A 21,196-nucleotide genomic window follows, 5' to 3' on the forward strand; every position below is an offset into this window, starting at 1 on the left:
GCAGAATGAACAGAGGCGGCGATTTTTGAAATACTGACAGGGCCGGCCGGAGGAGGAGATCACGGCTGGCCCTGTCAATCAACACGGCGAGGGGGCGGTTTTCTGCTGCGGCTACCAGCAAGTAGACGCCCTACTTGCTGGTAGTGCCCTGATTTACATATTATAAAACTTTGTTTTCTAAAGAAACGGCCGCATGAAAGTAAGTAAGACCATTATATTCTCCTATATCGCGCTATAAGGAATATAACTATCCAAAAAAAAAATAAAGAGTTTTGTGGGGTGACAGAAACCCTTTAAATGTTCTAGAAGATTGTGACAATCATTACATGTATCTCTTTCAGATAACTGGGCCTTTTTGTATGCTCAGCGCCTGGCCCTGAAGCAAAAGCTACCATTACATGTTGTCTTCTGTTTAGTCCCGAAGTTTTTAGATGCCACCATTCGACACTATGGCTTTATGTTAAAGGGCTTGCAAGAAGTTGCTGAGGTGTGTATAAGAGGAATCAGGATTAGAAGTGGAAATAAGATGAACGTCTCAAAACACCTAGACTGTCTTTGTTTTCAGGATTGTAAAGGCCTCAACATTCCTTTCCATTTACTTATTGGATATGCCAAGGATGTTCTCCCAGACTTTGTGAAAGAGCATGGCATTGGTGGGGTGGTGACTGACTTTTCTCCTCTGCGTGTACCCTTGCAGTGGGTGTCGGATATCTGTGAACGCTTACCTGAAGATGTACCTCTTGTCCAGGTGAATTTTTATGAGATTTTACCTTGTCCGCTTTTTCTGTATTGATAACCCAATGCCAGATGTGAATTCATACACATTCAGTAGCTGTCGGCTATCTTTCCCTCCTCCTCCCCATACACATACGTCATGTTCAGCTCAAACAAACAAATGTGTAGGTCTTGGGGAGAAAGATTCTGCCAGACACTTAAGGTGACGACTTATCTCCTAGGAGAACAAGAGGATCAGGCAAAAATATTCACTTTGCCAATTCTTCTCTCCTCTGACATCATCTGTCTGGGAAGCGTTGACCGACTGAAGCCTCAGTGATTTTGTAGTCCTGTTGTATGTTGGGTATGTCGACTGTGTCTTGGTACAGGCTTTGAATTTCTGACTGTTAAAAGGAAATCTCTGATGGTGATGATGGGGAGGGAACTTCTGACCAGGAGATCAATGTTTTGGTGGTTGTCTTTGTCGAATATGGCTACAGATAAAAACTTCTCAAGATGTTCATTTGGAGGTTGCCTTCTTTTTATTTGTAATCCACGAGGTTGCTTCCAACACAATCTGTGCTCTGTGTTCTCTATAGGACTAATAGGGTGGCTCACCCCCTATGACTCTGGATAGGTCCTAAAACCCAGGAATTGAATCGCCCTATTCAATAAATACAGATAAATACAATAACGCTGGTGGGCTAGCACTCAAAACATCATGGAGCTAACAATGTGGATAAAGCTATCAATATTTAATGCTGCGACAATGGATAAAAATAATACACACAATAAAATAAAATACCAAAAATCGCGATTAATATGGCACAATAATCAATATACAAGTATTTAGAGAGGGCTCACCTATATGTTCAGGAATGGAAATGGGTGCACCTACCAAGAGGATTCACCCAATCCTCAAAAACAGTAATAAAATTAGAGCAAAGAAAGGTAGGGCACACCAATATTCGGTACCACACGGACGGTTATTATACCAATATTTTATTTGTTGGTGATATACACTGTTAGATAAACATATATAAAATGTAACAATCTTAAAATTAATAAAATACAAAAAATAGAAAAACTATTGAATACAATAAAACCAATATAATAATAATAGTATAATAGTGTAATATTGTGTTTTTATATAGTTTCAATAGTTTAACTGGATATATACCAAGATGATAAATAGTGTCCTTCCAGATGGGTGCTTTCACCCAATCGATACCCCAAGAATTGGGGACTACACCTGCTTACTTGGATAAAGTCTTTTTGAATGAGGGCTTTTTGAATAGTCACTGCGGCTGTTACGGTTCAATAGTCGCTATGTATATTATATCGATACACTCTTGCTGCTTGATAGTACAAAAGAGCCGAAGCACTTATACTCACAGTTTGTAGTGCAGTATTGTCGGCTTTAGTGAATCACAGGTGGCGTCCCACGTGTGGTAAACGGTACTTGCACAAGGTGCAGCAAATGAGAGTGATGCGGCTTTGGGATCCTCAGTGTTTTTTAATATAGCCGTACTGTGTTTGGGGATCAGTCGGTGATATATTCCTTCTGTATTTAGATAGATTCTTTACAGGAGTGGACTCTGCCACGAGGCCAACTCTCCAAACAAACAGGTATCCGGCTGATCTTGGATTGTTCAAGCTGGAAAAACAGCGATCCCTTATTTCTTTATTTCCTTCTTCTTTTAGCGCTTTAGGTCCTCCGGTATACTACTTTATTCCATGGGGTAATTACCAAACATGTTTCGGAGTTAACTACGACTCCTTCATCAGTGGCTGAACTACCCATGGAAAATGACTGACTTTTATATACCTGAATCAGGTGCAGATTAAATTAATTGACTTTGAGTCGGAAGTGACATGCTTTTTTTTCCCTTCAAATCAATGGTACAAATAGGTCGCTTACATATATACTATAAAACTAATAAAAATAGATTAAATATATAAACTAAGTATATCACATTCTAACTGCAAGTTGCGGTAATACAAGTTTAAACAATTTTAAACAATTCACATGTGTATACACGCATATATATGTGTTTGCATATGTCCCCGCAACACCTTCATAAAATCTATTTTCATAAATAATAATAATCCATTTTACACTATTCATTCCTACTAATAAAATAGCGTAGTAGGTGAATAAGAAGGAAACAGTAGAAAATGTCAAAATCCGCACAATATTTGTGCAATTGAATGAAACAATTTTATATGTGTTGCGGTTTCATTGCGTTTTTATTTTATTTCCTTTTTAATTCAACATTATTCCTACATCAATCCTATATCGATAGTTCTATTTGGTACTTAAATGTGAAATGGATATATAAAGCAGGTATGTTTAAGAAATACATAAAAATATAAAATATAAAAATATAAAATACATATATTATCAATGGTTGTATACATCACTAAAATTAGATGGGACAGATAGATATTTCATATTGATTTTATTCATTCTTATTTATTTTATATAATTGCACACGGGAGAGCTTCATAAGTTTCAATATTTGTAGATAATTATCTACAAATATTGAAACTTATGAAGCTCTCCCGTGTGCAATTATATAAAATAAATAAGAATGAATAAAATCAATATGAAATATCTATCTGTCCCATCTAATTTTAGTGATGTATACAACCATTGATAATATATGTATTTTATATTTTTATATTTTATATTTTTATGTATTTCTTAAACATACCTGCTTTATATATCCATTTCACATTTAAGTACCAAATAGAACTATCGATATAGGATTGATGTAGGAATAATGTTGAATTAAAAAGGAAATAAAATAAAAACGCAATGAAACCGCAACACATATAAAATTGTTTCATTCAATTGCACAAATATTGTGCGGATTTTGACATTTTCTACTGTTTCCTTCTTATTCACCTACTACGCTATTTTATTAGTAGGAATGAATAGTGTAAAATGGATTATTATTATTTATGAAAATAGATTTTATGAAGGTGTTGCGGGGACATATGCAAACACATATATATGCGTGTATACACATGTGAATTGTTTAAAATTGTTTAAACTTGTATTACCGCAACTTGCAGTTAGAATGTGATATACTTAGTTTATATATTTAATCTATTTTTATTAGTTTTATAGTATATATGTAAGCGACCTATTTGTACCATTGATTTGAAGGAAAAAAAAAGCATGTCACTTCCGACTCAAAGTCAATTAATTTAATCTGCACCTGATTCAGGTATATAAAAGTCAGTCATTTTCCATGGGTAGTTCAGCCACTGATGAAGGAGTCGTAGTTAACTCCGAAACATGTTTGGTAATTACCCCATGGAATAAAGTAGTATACCGGAGGACCTAAAGCGCTAAAAGAAGAAGGAAATAAAGAAATAAGGGATCGCTGTTTTTCCAGCTTGAACAATCCAAGATCAGCCGGATACCTGTTTGTTTGGAGAGTTGGCCTCGTGGCAGAGTCCACTCCTGTAAAGAATCTATCTAAATACAGAAGGAATATATCACCGACTGATCCCCAAACACAGTACGGCTATATTAAAAAACACTGAGGATCCCAAAGCCGCATCACTCTCATTTGCTGCACCTTGTGCAAGTACCGTTTACCACACGTGGGACGCCACCTGTGATTCACTAAAGCCGACAATACTGCACTACAAACTGTGAGTATAAGTGCTTCGGCTCTTTTGTACTATCAAGCAGCAAGAGTGTATCGATATAATATACATAGCGACTATTGAACCGTAACAGCCGCAGTGACTATTCAAAAAGCCCTCATTCAAAAAGACTTTATCCAAGTAAGCAGGTGTAGTCCCCAATTCTTGGGGTATCTATTGGGTGAAAGCACCCATCTGGAAGGACACTATTTATCATCTTGGTATATATCCAGTTGAACTATTGAAACTATATAAAAACACAATATTACACTATTATACTATTATTATTATATTGGTTTTATTGTATTCAATAGTTTTTCTATTTTTTGTATTTTATTAATTTTAAGATTGTTACATTTTATATATGTTTATCTAACAGTGTATATCACCAACAAATAAAATATTGGTATAATAACCGTCCGTGTGGTACCGAATATTGGTGTGCCCTACCTTTCTTTGCTCTAATATGGCACAATAGCAATAAAATCGTATTAAAATAATCATTAAAAAAATCGAAGAAATAATCGCATTGAGGTTTCGAAAGCAAGGAAATCAAGGTATTGTTCTTATTTGCGCATCTGATGATTCCACTAATTTCGTGACAACCTATATATAGCAGCTGATTCGATAATGGCCTATATGTATCGGCTCATGCAAGCTATGATCTAGCGTTGCGATTTTTGTTCGAATTGTCTCAGAACCGTAGGCTGGAAGGATTCGTAGCCGCCATAAAGTGTCAACGTGCGGGTAATAAAATCTTGCTCACTGAGCACTCACCCCACCTAACATGCGGTCTTCACGCTGGCTGGTGTGCATTCGATGTGCACAAACTTGGAACAGGTCAATGACCTGTGATGAGATCCGGCTGGCTTGTGGTTTTTCAAACCGCTCTGTGTGTGGCTCCGTATGTAATTCCCGCGAGAACTTAGATGTGAAATCACGGGCCGAATTTCTTCTCGCGTAATATTCGAGTATAGCTGAGAGATTGTTTCATAAATCGCTGAACTCGTTCATAAAGTTTTTCAATCGCATGGCCATGCTTAATGGAGTCTTTCAAAGCATCGGTATATCCCTAGACGCGTTTCGAGGTCTTACTGACCTCTTCCTCAGTGGTTATACTTCATATGCCTAGACTCCCTTATTTATACTCTGTTAAGTATTAGACAAATCCTGGAAAAACAGATCTCAAAGCAAAACAATGGTGGAAGATAAATCCTGGAACAGCGGATTTTCAAAAAGATAAAAATCGATCCAATCCGATTTTAATGCGTTTTTTTTATGCGATTTTTATTTTTATTTTTTTTATCAGATGCAAAAAACAAAACAATTCATTTCAATGTTCTAAAAGTTCATTCTCATTCCTTGATCATTCCAAAATAAATGATACGATTTTAGATGAACGACACAATATAAAAAATATTTAAAATAACTAAATGAGTTAAAATATATGGAAATAAATGTGGGGATGTGAGATCTCTGTAGCACCAACAACAAATAGACAAAATACACTTTTTCATAAGATGTCTTTCAGGTGTATTAGGATTTCTTTCAGGTGTATTAGGATAGAGGCCTGCCTCCAAAGGGACACCGCAGCGCAAGAATTACCACTGCGATCTCCCGTCAGAGGCAGGCGCCCACCCCCCTCACAAGAAGCCGAAGATCTCTAATTTGGCATTGAGACCCGCTGGAAGCAAGCTCCCAAATTCATAAATCCGTCTAGACTCAATTCTAGACATGTGATCACCGCCCTTCCAGTGTCGTTCCACCTTCTCCAGTGCCGCAAATGTCAGTTAGTATTATTTTTATCCATTGTTGCAGAATTAAATATTGATAGCTTTATCCACATTGTTAGCTCCATGAGGTTTTGAGTGCTAGCCCACCAGCGTTATTGTATTTATCTGTGTTTTATGAGCCAGAACAGAAAGCTGGTCTGTAAAAGGGTCTCCCAATCTGGCGGACTTGAATAGTACATGTATCATGGGCACAGCCTTTCTTCTGAATGGCAGTTGTGTAACGCAGCACATCTCCTCCTGCAGCAGCAGCTTTCTAGGGGGCCACGGCTGGGGATCCAATCTGAAATGGGTTGTTTTGTTTCTGATGAGACAACCCATTTAGATATTAATCTGAGATTGCTCAATAGTCCAGCAATATGCAGACGCAAAGAAATCCATGTGGCTCTAATATTTCTTTGTTCAGGTCAATGGGTTTTAAACATTATGTTCCTTTCCAGGTGGATGCCCATAACATTGTTCCATGCTGGGTGGCCTCCAATAAGCAGGAGTATGGAGCTCGTACCATTCGGCGGAAAATTCATGACCAGCTTTCTCAGTTCCTTACTGATTTTCCGCCTGTCATTACACACCCATACAAATCCAACTTGAAGGCTGAGGTTAGTACTGGTGTTGGTAAATTCAGTAAGTAAAAATAACCAGTAAGTGCCCGCAGGTAATATTTAAAGAGTAAGGCTACTTTCACACTAGCGTTTTAGTTTTCCGGTATTGAGATCTGTCATAGGGTCTCAATACCGGAAAAAAACGCTTCAGTTTTGTCCCTATTCATTATCAATGGGGAGAAAACTGAACTGAACAAAACCGAGTGCTCCAAAATGCATTTCGTTCCGTTTAGTTGCGTTCCCATACCGGAGAGCAAACCGCAACATGTTTGCTTTCCGTCCTGGGATGCGGAGCAAGACCGATCCGGCATGACCCACAATGCAAGTCAATAGAAATCCATCTTGCCTATGTTAAAGATAATACAACTGGATTCGTTCATAACGGATGCAGATGGTTGTGTTATCAGTAATGGAAGTGTTTTTGCTGAACCCTGCCGGATCCAGTAAAAACGCTAGTGTGAAAGTAGCCTTACTAAACTTTTGTATAAATTAGTGTTAACCTGTCCCTAATGCCCTAATAACACTTTTTGTAATATAGTTTATTAATGTATTTTTATTACTCCTTTTTTTTCCTCCCCCCTAAAGCTCACATTTCGCTGTGCGCTTAAAATCTACTCCTCTGTTCACCACTGACTTGTCAGCGGTGTATGGAGTTGACATTTTTAAGAATGGGGCCGCAGCGCAGCGAGTACGGGCAGGAGCGCATATTGTTGCTCTTGCCCCCCCCGGAGGTTTACTAAATCCTGGCATAACACACAACACATGTGCTATGCCAGGATTAGCTGAGCGGAGCGGGCTCCTGCTTCTCTGACATGCAGAATTGCAGAATTTTAGCAAAACGGGCACAGGCAGGTGCCCGCTCTGCTCAGCTAATTCTGGCATAGCACATGTTATGCCAGTGTTTAGTAAACCTCCAGGGGACACAGGCAGGAGCAGCAATAGGCGCTCCTACCCGTACTCCCTGCGCTGTGGCCCCATTGAGAAGCTGTGTACTCTATACACCAATGAGAAGTCAGCAGTGTACTGAAAGTAGATTTTAAGTGCACAGCGAAATGTGCGCTTTAGGGGGGAAAAATTTATACAAAAGTTTTAGTTACTCATTTAAAATTATAATTAAAGAGTATTTCTCTACCAGCTAGTTATCCTCCATCTACTGGATAGGGGATAAGTGATAAATCAGTGAATGTGCGAATGGGACAGTGGTTGGGGGATAGGCATTTGAAACTTGAATACCACATTAAACATGACATGTTTCCTTCAACGTACCATTCAAATTAACAAAAAAATAAATTTCTGCCATTTTTACATCCTGTATTTTTCTACACTTTTGGAGAATTAACCAGCTAAGATTTAAAAACATGTTTTTAGAAGATGTATGAAAAGCCCAGTATTCCAGGTTAGTCTTACGTATGAAGTGCTTACGCTAACAATATGTAGTTAATACCAAGCAATAAGGGATAGGAAGTCTTGAGATATGTATTGTCTGGATGTTAATGTGCCGTCATATTTCTCCTCTCCAGCCTGTAGACTGGGATAAATGCTACGCCAGCTTAGAAGTGGATCGTACAGTCAAGGAAGTAGAATGGGCAAAACCAGGTTCAAAGGCAGGAATGAACACGCTCCACTCATTTATATCCGAACGACTCAAGTTCTTTAACTCTGACCGAAACAATCCAAACCGGCGAGCGCTGAGCAGCCTGTCTCCATGGTTTCATTTTGGTGCGTTAAGAAAAGTTAAAGGGAGTCTGTCATCTCCAAAACTGGTGTCAAAGTAAGCATCTGGTCCTCCAATCCTGGTAAACGCTTCTATTTGGTGCACCATCACTGCACCAGTAACATTGCCCAGCACTACCCCCCTCTTGTTTGATTGACAGTCCATGAGATTTCAAAGCCAGTCGTGATAACACAGGATTTTCACAGAAAAGGTATGGTATGTGTCAAGGTACCAACCTTATATGGTGGAATGCTTACTTTGACATTGATTTTGAAGGTGACACACTCCCTTTAACAATGAAAAAAACATTATTTTTACCTGTGATCACCATTTTACAATTTGCTTTTAGAGTTAGGGCTCTTTCACACGACCGTATGCCCTCCGAGACATGCGGGCCATATATTCTGGAGCGGCATTGATCGTGTGCAGAAGAGAGCACGGCATCATGGATTACAATGATGCTGTGCACGTCGGGCCACCCGTGGGACTATTGTCCCGCACTCCTACGATCTTATGAGTGCAGGACAATAGCCCTGCGGGCGGCCCGAAGTGCACATTATCACAGTGATCTATGATGCTGTGTACTCCTGTGCGCATGATCAATGCCGCTCCGGGATATATGGCCTGCTCATGGACTGTATGTCTCGGAGGGCATACGGTCGTGTGCAAGGGCCCTTAACCAAAGGTTAACCTTTAACATTACATATATTGTACTGATACGTTATTCGTGTTTCTGACGACTTCAAAATTGAAACCTTTGGAAACGCCCTTCTCTATTCGTTCAGGTTCTTCATAGAGATTGTTGCAGTGATGCTAATTTTTAGAGGTGTCCTATAAATATCTGGCTCTGTACAGTCATCTGGTGTATGAAAAAGTAACTGTAGTACTGCTGTTATGGTGACTGACAAGCTTGCTGACTGTTTCAGGAAGCAACCGTCAGAATTGTGAGTACAGTATCTCACAAAAGTGAGTACACCCCTCACATTTTGTAAATATTTTATTCTATCTTTTCGTAGGGCAACACTGAAGATCTGACACTTTGATACAATATAAAGCAGTCAGTGTACAGCTTGTATAACAGTGTAAATTTGGTGTGCCTTCAAAATAACTCAACACACAGCCATTAATGTCTAAACCACTAGCTACAAAAGGGAGTACACCCCTAAGTGAGGATGGCCAAATTGTGCCTAAAGTGTCAATATTTTGTGTGGTCACCATTATTTTCCAGCACCGCCTTAACTCTCCTGGGCATGGAGTTCACTAGAGCTTCACAGGTTGCCACTGGAATTCTCTTCCACTCCTCCATGATGACATCACAGAGCTGGTGGATGTTAGAGACCTTGATCTCCTCCACCTTCTATTTGAGAATGCCCCACAGATGCTCTAGGGCAGCAGTCAGCAACCTTCGGCACTCCAGATGTGTTGAAACTACGACTCCCAGCATGCTCCATTCACTTTTATGGGAGTCCTGAAAATAGCTAAGCAAGTGTGCATGCTGCGAGTCGTAGTTTCACTACAGCTGGAGTGCCGAAGGTTGCTGATCCCTGCTCTAGGGTTTAGGTCTGGAGACAAGCTTTGCTGGTCCAGCACCTTTATCATCAGTTTCCTTAGCAGGGCAGTAGTCGGTGTGTTTGGGGTTATCATGTTGCAATACTGCTCTGCGGCCCAGTTTCCAAAGGAAGGGGAACATGCTCTGCTTCAGTATGTCACAGTACATGTTGGCATTCATGGTTCCCTCGATGAACTGCAGCACTCATGCAGCCCCAAACCATGACACTCCCACCACCATGCTTGAATGTAGGCAAGACACACTTGTCTTTGTACTCCTCACCTGGTTGCTGACACACATGCTTGACACCATCTGAACCAAGCAAACTATTTGTGGCCTTTCTTGTGCATCATCTTTAGAAGAGGTTTCCTTCTGGGATGACAGCCATACAGACCAATTTGATGCAGTGTGTCTGGTTTATGGTCTGAGCACTGACAGGCTGACTCCACACCGCTTTAACCTCCGCAGTAATGTTGGCAGCACTCATACGTCTATTTGGAAAAGACAACCTCTGGATATGACGCTGAGCACGTGCACTCCACTTCTTTGGTCGACCATGGCGAGGCCTGTTCTGAGTGGAACCTGTCTTGTTAATCCGCTGTATGGTCTTGGCCACCGTGCTTCAGCTCAGTTTGAGGGTGCTGGATATCTTCTTATAGCCTAGGAGGCCATCTTTATGTAGAGCAATAATTCTTTTTTTCAGATCCTCAGAGAGTTCTTTGCCATGAGGTGCCATGGTAAACTTCCAGTGAACAGTAAGAGAGTGTGAGAGCGATAATACCAAATTTAACACCCCTGAGAGCTTGTAACACTAACGAGTCATAAGACACCTTGGAGGGAAAATGGCTACTTGGGTACAATTTGGCCATCCTCACTTAGGGGTGTACTCACTTTTGTTGCCAGCGGTTTAGACATTAATGGCTGTGTGTTGAGTTATTTTGAGGACACACCAAATTTACACTGTTAGGCTACTTTCACACTAGCGTTAGGAGCGGATCCGTCTGATGTTTCATCAGACGGATCCGCTCCTATAATGCAGACGTTTGCATCCGTTCAGAACGGATCCGTCTGCATTATAACTTAGAAAAATTTCTAAGTGTGAAAGTAGCCTGAGCGGATCCGTTCAGACTTTACATTGAAAGTCAATGGGGGACGGATCCGTTTGAAGATTGAGCCATATGGTGTCATCTTCAAGCGGATCCGTCCCCATTGACTTCCATTGTAAGTCTGGACGGATCCGCTCGCCTCCGCACGGCCAGGCGGACACCCGAATGCTGCAAGCAGCGTTCAGGTGTCCGCTCACTGAGCGGAGCGGAGGCTGAGCGCTGGCAGGCGGATGCATTCTCAGCGGATCGTCCACTCAGAATGCATTAGGGCTGGACGGCTGCGTTCGGGGCCGCTTGTGAGCCCCTTCAAACGGAGCTCACGAGCAGACACCCGAACGCAGGTGTGAAAGTAGCCTTATACAAGCTGTACACTAACTACTTTACATTGTATCAAAGTGTCAGATGTTCAGTGTTTTACTATGAAAAGATAGAATAAAATATTTACAAAATTGTAAGGGGTGTACTCACTTTTGTGAGATACTGTACAGGCTATCCTGTGGGGGAGATTTACTGAGCTAAATGGAGTTCTGGCTTAATTTGTGCAAAAAAAAAAAAACTGTCATACGTGTTTTGAACCACATTTACTATGTGTTTTACACTCAAAAGATGCACCTAATTTGTCATCCAGCATCAGCCACTTTGATAAATCTGATGCAGTCAGTATTAATAAGTCTGCCGCATTGTATGGACATTGTGTGCAGGTGCCTATATACCGTAGGTAAGGGTCCGAGTGGGAAGTACCTGTCAATGTTAAGCATGGCCTTCATGAGTAATGTCCTGTACAAAATCTCCTGCTCCTCACAATATATAATGTATTACTGTCCAGGATGGACAATTGGACACATCTAATGGGCGCAAGCAGTTTGCAGCCCATGACTCACTGTCAATGAATCCATGTACATCTCAGGTCAGCTGTCTGTGCAGCGAGCAATCCTGGAGGTGCAGAAGTATCGGAGCAAGTACAAGGAGTCGGTGGACAGCTTTGTGGAGGAGGCTGTAGTGAGGAGAGAGCTGGCCGACAACTATTGTTACTACAACAAGAACTATGACAAAGTGGAAGGTATGGATTTACTTGTATCGCACAGAACGTCGCACCACCTCATCCCTCTCCTGTACGGGTGTGTGACATTTCCATCACATGTATAGAGCTTTTGTAAACTAGTATACTCCATCACATGCCAGCCTAGTGCAGTATTTCATGCCACGCCGGTATCGGGGGATATGTAGACTGGCACTCCCTGCCTATGCCATGCTATATTTGCTGTCTAAGTGGATATAATGATCTGGACTATAAATGGCACACAGCTATAGAAATAGTCGGTCATGGTGTAATGTACAAACATTTCAGGATTTTTCTACTTATTTCTAGGCTTGTTACATATGTCTGTGCAGAACCTGTTTGCAACACAACTGTATTGGTTAAATTGTTCATTTTTAAGTCCATTTTGAGTTTTTGTAGAATCTACATATACAGTGATTTAAAGGGGTTGGCCCATTACAATAACGTGTTCTCTATCACCTTGGATAAAGGACCAGTGTCTAGTCGGCAGAGATCTGACTGCCCGGGCGCCAACCGATCACGAGAACAGGAGCTCCGTGTCCCGTCCCCCTCCCATTACAATGGAGCGGCAAGATCCCCAGTGCCCACCGATCAGACACTTGTCCCTTCTGTTGATTAGGGTATACATTGTTCTAATGGGATAACCCCTTTAAATATTGATGTCCTGTCATCAGGATAAGCCATCAATATCTGATGGGTGGAGGTCTGACTCTTGGGAGCCCACTGAGCAGCTGTTTTGGCCTCTTCATAGTATACCAAGTACAGTGCTGTACATTGTATAGTGGCTGTGTTTGGTATTGCAGTTCAGTCCCTTTCACTTGAATGTAATTGAACTACAAAAGGCCCAATGGACATGACCTCACAGACCAAGGAGGAGGCCCCCGCTTGGAGTTACATCGTATTTTATAGACTACTCTCATCCACAGCTATATGCACAATTCTGCAGACTTCTAAGCTCCATTTTCCCAGCATGCCCTACTGCCTCAATGTCTGCGACCTACTTAAAATAGCAATTTTCATTCTGAAAGTGGAGACTTAACTCCAGGGACTACAGCATAACCTAATGTAGAGCTCAAAACAATGCTTTCTAGGAGCTCGGCTAAGATGTTATTAGACTGTAATAGGCAGAGCATTTTGAATGCAGCTCTGGGGTATAAATGCAGGCTGTAAACTAGGATCAGTAGTAGATAAATAAAGTGTTGTACTTGTAAAGTGACTTAAAGCAGTGATCTCACCTTAAGCATTATGGCATATCCACAGGATACCCCGTAAATGGGTGCAAGCCCCACCTCTCATACTCGAACCTAATGCGAGAATAGTTAATTGTATTGTGCAGACTTTTCCTAAAAGTACTGTGCCTAAAACACTTGATTTTTGACAAGGTGCATATGACTGGGCCAAGAATACACTGAAGGATCATGCAAAGGACAAGCGGACTCACCTGTACACTCTGGAGCAGCTGGAGAGTGGAAAGACGCACGACCCTCTGTGGAACGCGGCCCAGGTACTGGTCATATCTTTTGTTTCAGTTATTTTAAAGGTGTATTTATTAACTTTATTTCATATTTTTTTTAAATAAATATAATTCGGAATATGTAATGTTTGTGGGGAAATAGGTTAACCAGTTCAATACCAGGTCACTTGCCTATCTTTCCTGACCAGACTCCTTTTCCATTTTTTACTACACGTATCTTTGAGAGCATTAACTTTTTCAGTTATGTACCACTTTTTTTTTTTGCTCCCATTTTTGATTATACTTAGACCTGACGCTCCCAACGTGACCATGTGATCAGGTTCTGCTGCCTCACGCTCCTCTGAAAGATCCTTCTACGCTCCTGTACCAATTTTTAACCACATTTAAACAGATGCCCATCTGTCTCAACGCCCTATAATAATGTGCCAGTTGATTTTAATGGGATCTGTCTGACCGTCAAAACTGCCAAAAATAGGACATGTCTTTTTTTTCTGGACATCCGTTATTCACGGATTCACGTGAATAGCCCTATAGACCGCAATGGTTCTGAAAACAGCCGTGTTTCATTATTTTGTGTACAAAATTGAGAAGGTTCAGCCCTAAAATGAACACTTTGTACTGTCCTCCCCTTGACTCAGTTACAGATGGTGCATGAGGGCAAGATGCACGGCTTCTTGCGGATGTACTGGGCTAAGAAAATCCTTGAGTGGACCAGTTCCCCAGAAGAAGGATTACGCTTTGCCATTTATCTTAATGACCGTTTTCAGTTGGATGGGCGTGATCCAAACGGCTATGTAGGTGAGTACAGAAACACTACTGTATCTGTTGTGCTGCTTGAATATGTCTGAGTGGTTCTGTCACTTGAAATGATATTCTCACCTTGTAAGTGTATGGTATATTGCTGTGATAGTCCATTACATGATCAGTGGGACAGTGAAGCACCCATCTACCCCACTGTGCATGAAATTAAAAAAAATAAAATAATTTTAAGTGCATGAAGTCGCGTGTCAGTGGTGGGAGCCATATAACTCACGGAGGACTTGTCACCACTCCTGACATGTCTGTTTTAATAGCTCCGCGCATTCCCTGTGTAATAACCATTCTGTAACATCTATTCTAATGGCTCTATGTTGTGCCTTTCCTATATTATTTATACTAGAAGTTATGAATGAATTGCTAGCAGTCTGCAGTAAGGGTACAGAGGGGTGGTAACCAGTTGGGGGGGGGGGGGGTGTACCTGCACAGTCTGACAACGGCAGCACTGATTGGATTGAGTGAGACCAATTAGTGTCATTCAGTGCAGGTTACTAAAGCCTCATTCAGACGTCCGTGTCCATGCTCAAATCCGTGAGAAGGTGGTCAGTGATGCATCTGTGAAGCTGTCCGCGAAGGATCCGTGTTTGGTCCGCGTGACATCCATGTTTCACTGACCCTGCACAGCTGAAAAATTATTTTCAAAGCATCCCTTCCCAATGATCCATGAAACACGGATGGCATCCGTGGCTTTCATGGACCCATAGACTATAATGAGCGTGATGAATCTGTGAACACGGACAAAATAGAGCATGCATCCGTGCTTAAAAACACGGACCCATAGACCGCGCTAAATACACACATTAAAATGAATGGGGACGTGTGCTGTTTGTGGAGAACACGTACAGCACACGTCCGTGAAACACCGACGTGTGACTGAGGCTTAAAGGGGTTATCCGAGTAATGAAAGAAAAGAAAAAAAAACTTATAAAACTCATCAGGACTTACATATACATTAGTTAGAGAGTCTGTCACCTCCATATGGCCATATACAGTGCTTACATTGTCCTATAGCACACCTATACATGAATGTTATGGTACCTTTGTCTTTACACTTGCAGAAGCTGGAAAAACTAAATTTGATTGATATGCAAATGAGCACTCGCAGGTGCCCAGGGGCGGCGTTCACTGTGTTGGTGCCCAGACTGCCCTGCCTTTTTTTTATTATTCCCCGGCCCCAGCCTCTGCATATGCCCGCCCTCCTATTCCCTTGTGTCATCCTAAGGTCCGGCTGGTTTTGCGCCGTTCACCGGAGCATGCGCAGTAGTTAAAGCGATGCCGTGTCCACAATGGGCATCACAGTGCGCATGCTCCAGCCCGGCGAGGCAGTGCACAGTCGCAGGATCTCGGCCGGACCTTAGGATGACGCAAGGGAATAGGAAGGCGGGCATATGCAGAGGCTGGGGCGGGGGAACAATGAAAAAAGGCAGGGCAGTCTGGGCACCAACACAGTGAACGCCGCCCCTGGGCACCTGCGAGTGCTCATTTGCATATCAATCAAAGTTCGTTTTTCCAGCTTCTGCAAGTGTAAAGACAAAGACACCATAACATTCATGTATAGGTGTGCTATAGGACAATGTAAGCACTGTATATGGCCATATGGAGGTGACAGACTCCCTTTAAGCTTTATTTCTTAAGAGAAAACACCATACTTACACCTTTTCGCATAGTTCTGTTATTCATGCTTTTGTTTACATGCTGCAGTAAAGTTGTGGGGGCGTGTAATAACAATGACTGAGCTCTCCCTCATGAATAGTTGTAGGCAGTGCAGTTTCTAGGTAATTTCTCTCAGGGCGAGTGTCCCCAACCCCCCCCCCCCGTCAAAACTGCTCGATGAAATCATATCAGAAAATTACTTGCAACCGTCTCACCATTATATATATATATATATATATATATATATATATATATATATATATATATATATACCAAAAAAGAATCACAGCAGCACAAGACCAAAGACCGCGGGTGCAAGTCCTCTCAGCCGCAGGCTCAAACGGCTGTAGATGAGTATAGTATCCAAAGAATGAGGCAGCACTCCAGGTAAAATGAAAAAAGTGGATCCTTTATTCCCCTCTGTGCAACGTTTCAACCGTCTCAATGCGGTCTGAGACGGTTGAAATGTTGCACAGAGGGGAATAAAGGATCCACTTTTTTCATTTTACCTGGAGTGCTGCCTCATTCTTTGGATACTATACTCATCTATAGCCGTTTGAGCCTGCGGCTGAGAGGACTTGCACCCGCGGTCTTTGGTCTTGTGCTGCTGTGATTCTTTTTTGATATATATATATATATATATATATATATTATAATTTTTTCTTGTGCAGTGTACCTGCACAGTCTGACAATGGCAGCACTGATGATTGGATTGAGTGAGACCAATTAGTGTCATTCAGTGCAGGTTACTAAAGCCTCATTCAGACGCCAGTGCGGGGCCCCCCCCCCCCCCATCATCATTCCATCATTGGTGGCAGCGAAGAGTTCCGATCAGAGTCCCAGTTTAATCGCTGGGGCTCCGATCGGTTACCATGGCAGCCAAGACGCTACTGCAGTCCTGGCTGCCATGGTTACTTAGCGCAGGTAAGTATAATGCTTCTAAAATTGCTAAGTAACCATGGCAGCCAGGACTGCAGTAGCGTCTTGGCTGCCATGGTAACCGATCGGAGCCCCAGCGATTAAACTGGGACTCTGATCGGAACTCTCCGCTGCCACCAATGATGGGGGGGGTGGGGGGTGATTTTAATTAGGGGGGGGGCCACACTGGCCACCAATGAATTTAACCCCTTAAGGACCGGGCTCATTTTCACCTTAAGGACCAGGCTCATTTTCACCTTAAGGACCAGGCCATTTTTTGCAAATCTGACCAGTGTCACTTTAAGTGCTGATAACTTTAAAACGCTTTGACTTACCCAGGCCGTTCTGAGATTGTTTTTTCGTCACATATTGTACTTCATGACACTGCTAAAATTGGGTCAAAAAAGTTAATTTTTTTGCATAAAAAAATACAATTTTTACCGTAAATTTTGAAAAATTAGCAAATTTCAAATTTTCAGTTTCTCTACCTCTGTAATACATAGTAATACCCCCAAAAATTGTGATGACTTTACATTCCCCATATGTCTACTTCATGCTTGAATTGTTTTGGGAATGATATTTTATTTTTTGGGGATGTTACAAAGCTTAGAAGTTTAGAAGCAAATTTTGAAATTTTCAGAAATCTTCAAAATCCCACTTTTTATGGACCAGTTCAGGTTTGAAGTCATATTGTGAGGCTTAGATAATAGAAACCTCCCAAAAATGACCCCATTCTAGAAACTACACCCCTCAAGGTATTCAAAACTGTTTTTTCAAACTTTGTTAACCCTTTAGGTGTTCCACAAGAGTTAATGGCAGATGGAGAAACAATTTTGAAATTTCTATTTTTTGGAAAATTTTCCAATATAATCAATTTTTTCCAGGAGTAAAACAAGGGTTAACTGCCAAACAACACTCAAAATGGGTTGCCCTGATTCTGTAGTTTGCAAAAACACCCCATATGTGGTCGTAAACTACTGTTTGGCCGAACGGTAGCACATAGAAGGAGGGGAACACCATATGGGTTTTGGAAGGCAGATTTGGCAGGACTGGTTTTGTTTATACCATGTCCCATTTGAAGCCCCCTGTTGCACCCCTAGAATAGAAATTTCAAAAAAGTGACTCCATCTAAGAAAGTACACCCCTCAAGGTATTCAAAACTGGGTTTACAAACTTTGTTAACCCTTTAGGTGTTCCACAAGAGTTAATGGCAGATGGAGAAACAATTTTGAAATTTCTATTTTTTGGAAAATTTTCCAATATAATCAATTTATTCCAGGAGTAAAACAAGGGTTAACTGCCAAACAACACTCAAAATGGGTTGCCCTGATTCTGTAGTTTGCAAAAACACCCCATATGTGGTCGTAAACTACTATTTGGCTAAACGGCAGGACATAGAAGAAGGGGAACGTCATTTTTGGAAGGCAGATTTTGCTGGACTGGTTTATTGACACCATGTACCCTTTCAAGCCCCCTGATGCACCCCTAGAGTAGAAACTCCATAAAAGTGACCCCATCTAGGAAACTACGGGATAAGGTGGTTGTTGTTTTGGGACTATTTTTGGGGTAAATTTGATTTTTGGTTGCTCTATATTAGTCTTTTTTGAGGCAATGTAACAAAAAAATGTAATTCTAAAATTGTTTCTACATTCACTATTTGGTTTTGTGGAACACCTAAAGGGTTAACATAGTTTGTAAAGTAACTTTTGAATACCTTGAGGGGTGTAGTTTCTTAGATGGGGTCACTTTTTTGGAGTTTCTAGTCTAGGCTACATCAGGGGGGGCTTCTAATGGGACATGGTGTCAAAAAAAAAACTGTCCATCAAAATCTGCCTTCCAGAAACCATATGGAGTTCCCTTCGTTCTATGCCCTGCCGTGCGGCTATATAACCATTTACGACCACATATGGGGTGTTTCTGCAAACTACAGAATCGGGGCAATAAATATTTAGTTTTGTTTGGCTGTTAACCCTTGCTTTATTACCGGCAAAATGGATTCAAATTGAAATTTTGCCCAAAAATTGGTGTTTTGGCACAGTTTTTATTTTATATTTTTAACACCGTTCATCCGAGGCGTTTGGTCAAAAGTTATTTTTATAGCGACGACTTTTACGCACGCGACGATGCCCAATATGTATGGCTCTCAGACTTTGGAGACACTAAGCAGGCATCCTAAAACTGCGGCCCTCCAGATATTGTAAAACTACAATTCCCACCATGCCCTGCTGATGGCTGTAGGTTGTCTGGGCATGCTGGGAGTTATAGTTTTACAACATCTGGAGGGCCGCAGTTTGAGGATGCCTGCTCTAAAACTAATATTTTTTGGGGAAAGAAAAATTGTTTCCGTGTCTCCAAAGTCTGAGAGCCATAGTGTTTTATGTTCTCTAGTGGACTGTTGAGGATTATAAAAATTTAGTATTCCATGGAAGTGTGATACTCCCTGAAGCAATTGATAATGCAGAGGCCCGGATGATCGGGGCAAGTGTCACATTGAGTAGTGGTGTCCTTCCGTATCCCCCTCTTGTGACACACTCTGCACTTTTTTTGGGTTCGTCCCTTCTTTCCAGTATGGGGGACCACACCTGGAAAGTGTTGGCCAGGGACGATCCGGGCGCCTCCAATTCCCGAGGTAATCCGGCCTGCTCTTTCCCGGTCCGAAAAGATCAGGTCTTTGAGGACTGCCTCATAGAACTGGAGGAATGTCCCTGTGCTGCCAGCGCTTCGGGATAGTACAAAAGAGTTGTACATGGCAACCTGTACCAAGTAGACCGCAACTTTTTTGTACCATGCCCGGGTTTTGCGCATGGCGTTATATGGCGTGAGGACTTGATCAGAGAGATCAACTCCTCCCATATACCGATTGTAGTCGACGATACAATCGGGCTTGAGGACCGTTGCCGCGGTACCTCGCACAGGGACAGGGGTGGTGCCGTTACCGTGGATTGTGGACAGCATAAGGACATCCCTCTTGTCCTTATACCTGACCAGCAACAGGTTTCCACTGGTAAGGGCACGGGTCTCACCCCTGGGGATAGGTACCTGGAGGGGGTAGGCAGGGAGGCCGCGTTGATTTTTTCCGCACGGTCCCACAAGCGAACGTGGATCTGGCGGCAAGGGACCTGAACAAGGGAATGCTGGTATAAAAGTTATCCACGTACAAGTGGTAACCATTATCCAGCAGTGGGTACATAAGGTCCCACACGAGTTTCCCGCTAACACCCAGAGTGGGGGGACATTCTGGGGGTTCAATACGGGAATCTCGCCCCTCGTACACACGAAATTTGTAAGTGTACCCTGAGGCACTCTCACAAATTTTGTATAGCTTCACGCCATACCTCGCCCGCTTTGTGGGAATGTATTGGCGGAAACTGAGTCTCCCCTTGAACGCAACGAGAGACTCATCAACCGCGACCTCCCTTCCAGGTACGTAGGCCTGCTGAAATGTGGCCCCAAAGTGATCGATGACCGGCCGTATCTTATACAGCCGGTCATAGGCAGGATCACTTCGGGGGGGGACATGCTGCATTATCGGAATAATGCAGACATTTCCGGATGGCCTCAAACCGGTGACGTATCATGACCATACTGTACAGTGGGGTCTGGTATAGGACGTCCCCACTCCAGTATTGCCTGACACTGGGTTTTTGGACTAGACCCATATGCAGCACGAGGCCCCAAAATGTCCTCATTTCGGCTGCACTGACCGGCGTCCAGCCACCGGGTCTAGCCAAAACTGAGCCTGGGTTTTGAGCGACGAACTGTTGGGCGTACAGATTCGTCTGCTCCACCATCAAATTCACCAGTGAGTTACTGAAAAAAAAACTAAAATAGTCTATTTCAGTAAACCCCACTGTGGGAATCTGGATTCCAGGATTGCCAGCAAAATCCGGAATCTCAGGCTCAAAGTCCACTGGGGGACACCAGCTAAGTTCATCGGCAGGGGGCTCCGGTGGACTTATTTGGTGGGCCGGGAAACCAGTACGAACCCCAGGGCGGCTCGTACTAGGGTGGGCCACAGGATCCCTAGCATGTGGGGCCCCTGGCTCCGCCTGGCGGCGTCTCCGCCGCCTTGGTGGCTCATCGTCATCAGATGATGATGAGGAGGATGCGGATGACAAAAGGAATGTGGGGTCATCC

At 42.3% G+C, this 21,196-nt stretch overlaps 1 protein-coding gene across 2 annotated transcripts in view; it reads left to right on the forward strand.

Moving 5' to 3' along the window:
- LOC120998006 (deoxyribodipyrimidine photo-lyase-like) overlaps positions 1–21,196 on the forward strand; it is a 34,719-nt gene that overhangs the window by 3,104 nt on the left and 10,419 nt on the right. The window contains exons 3-9 of one of the 2 annotated variants that reach the window (XM_040428420.1): positions 342–487; positions 566–748; positions 6,608–6,766; positions 8,290–8,488; positions 12,046–12,198; positions 13,581–13,702; positions 14,311–14,470. In XM_040428420.1, the coding sequence (XP_040284354.1) occupies positions 342–487; positions 566–748; positions 6,608–6,766; positions 8,290–8,488; positions 12,046–12,198; positions 13,581–13,702; positions 14,311–14,470 (1,122 nt within the window). The remainder of the gene's footprint in view (positions 1–341; positions 488–565; positions 749–6,607; positions 6,767–8,289; positions 8,489–12,045; positions 12,199–13,580; positions 13,703–14,310; positions 14,471–21,196) is intronic. The other variant, XM_040428421.1, reaches the window with a different exon arrangement.

The sequence above is a fragment of the Bufo bufo genome, chromosome 4, assembly GCF_905171765.1.
Source record: "Bufo bufo chromosome 4, aBufBuf1.1, whole genome shotgun sequence".
NCBI lineage: Eukaryota > Metazoa > Chordata > Amphibia > Anura > Bufonidae > Bufo > Bufo bufo.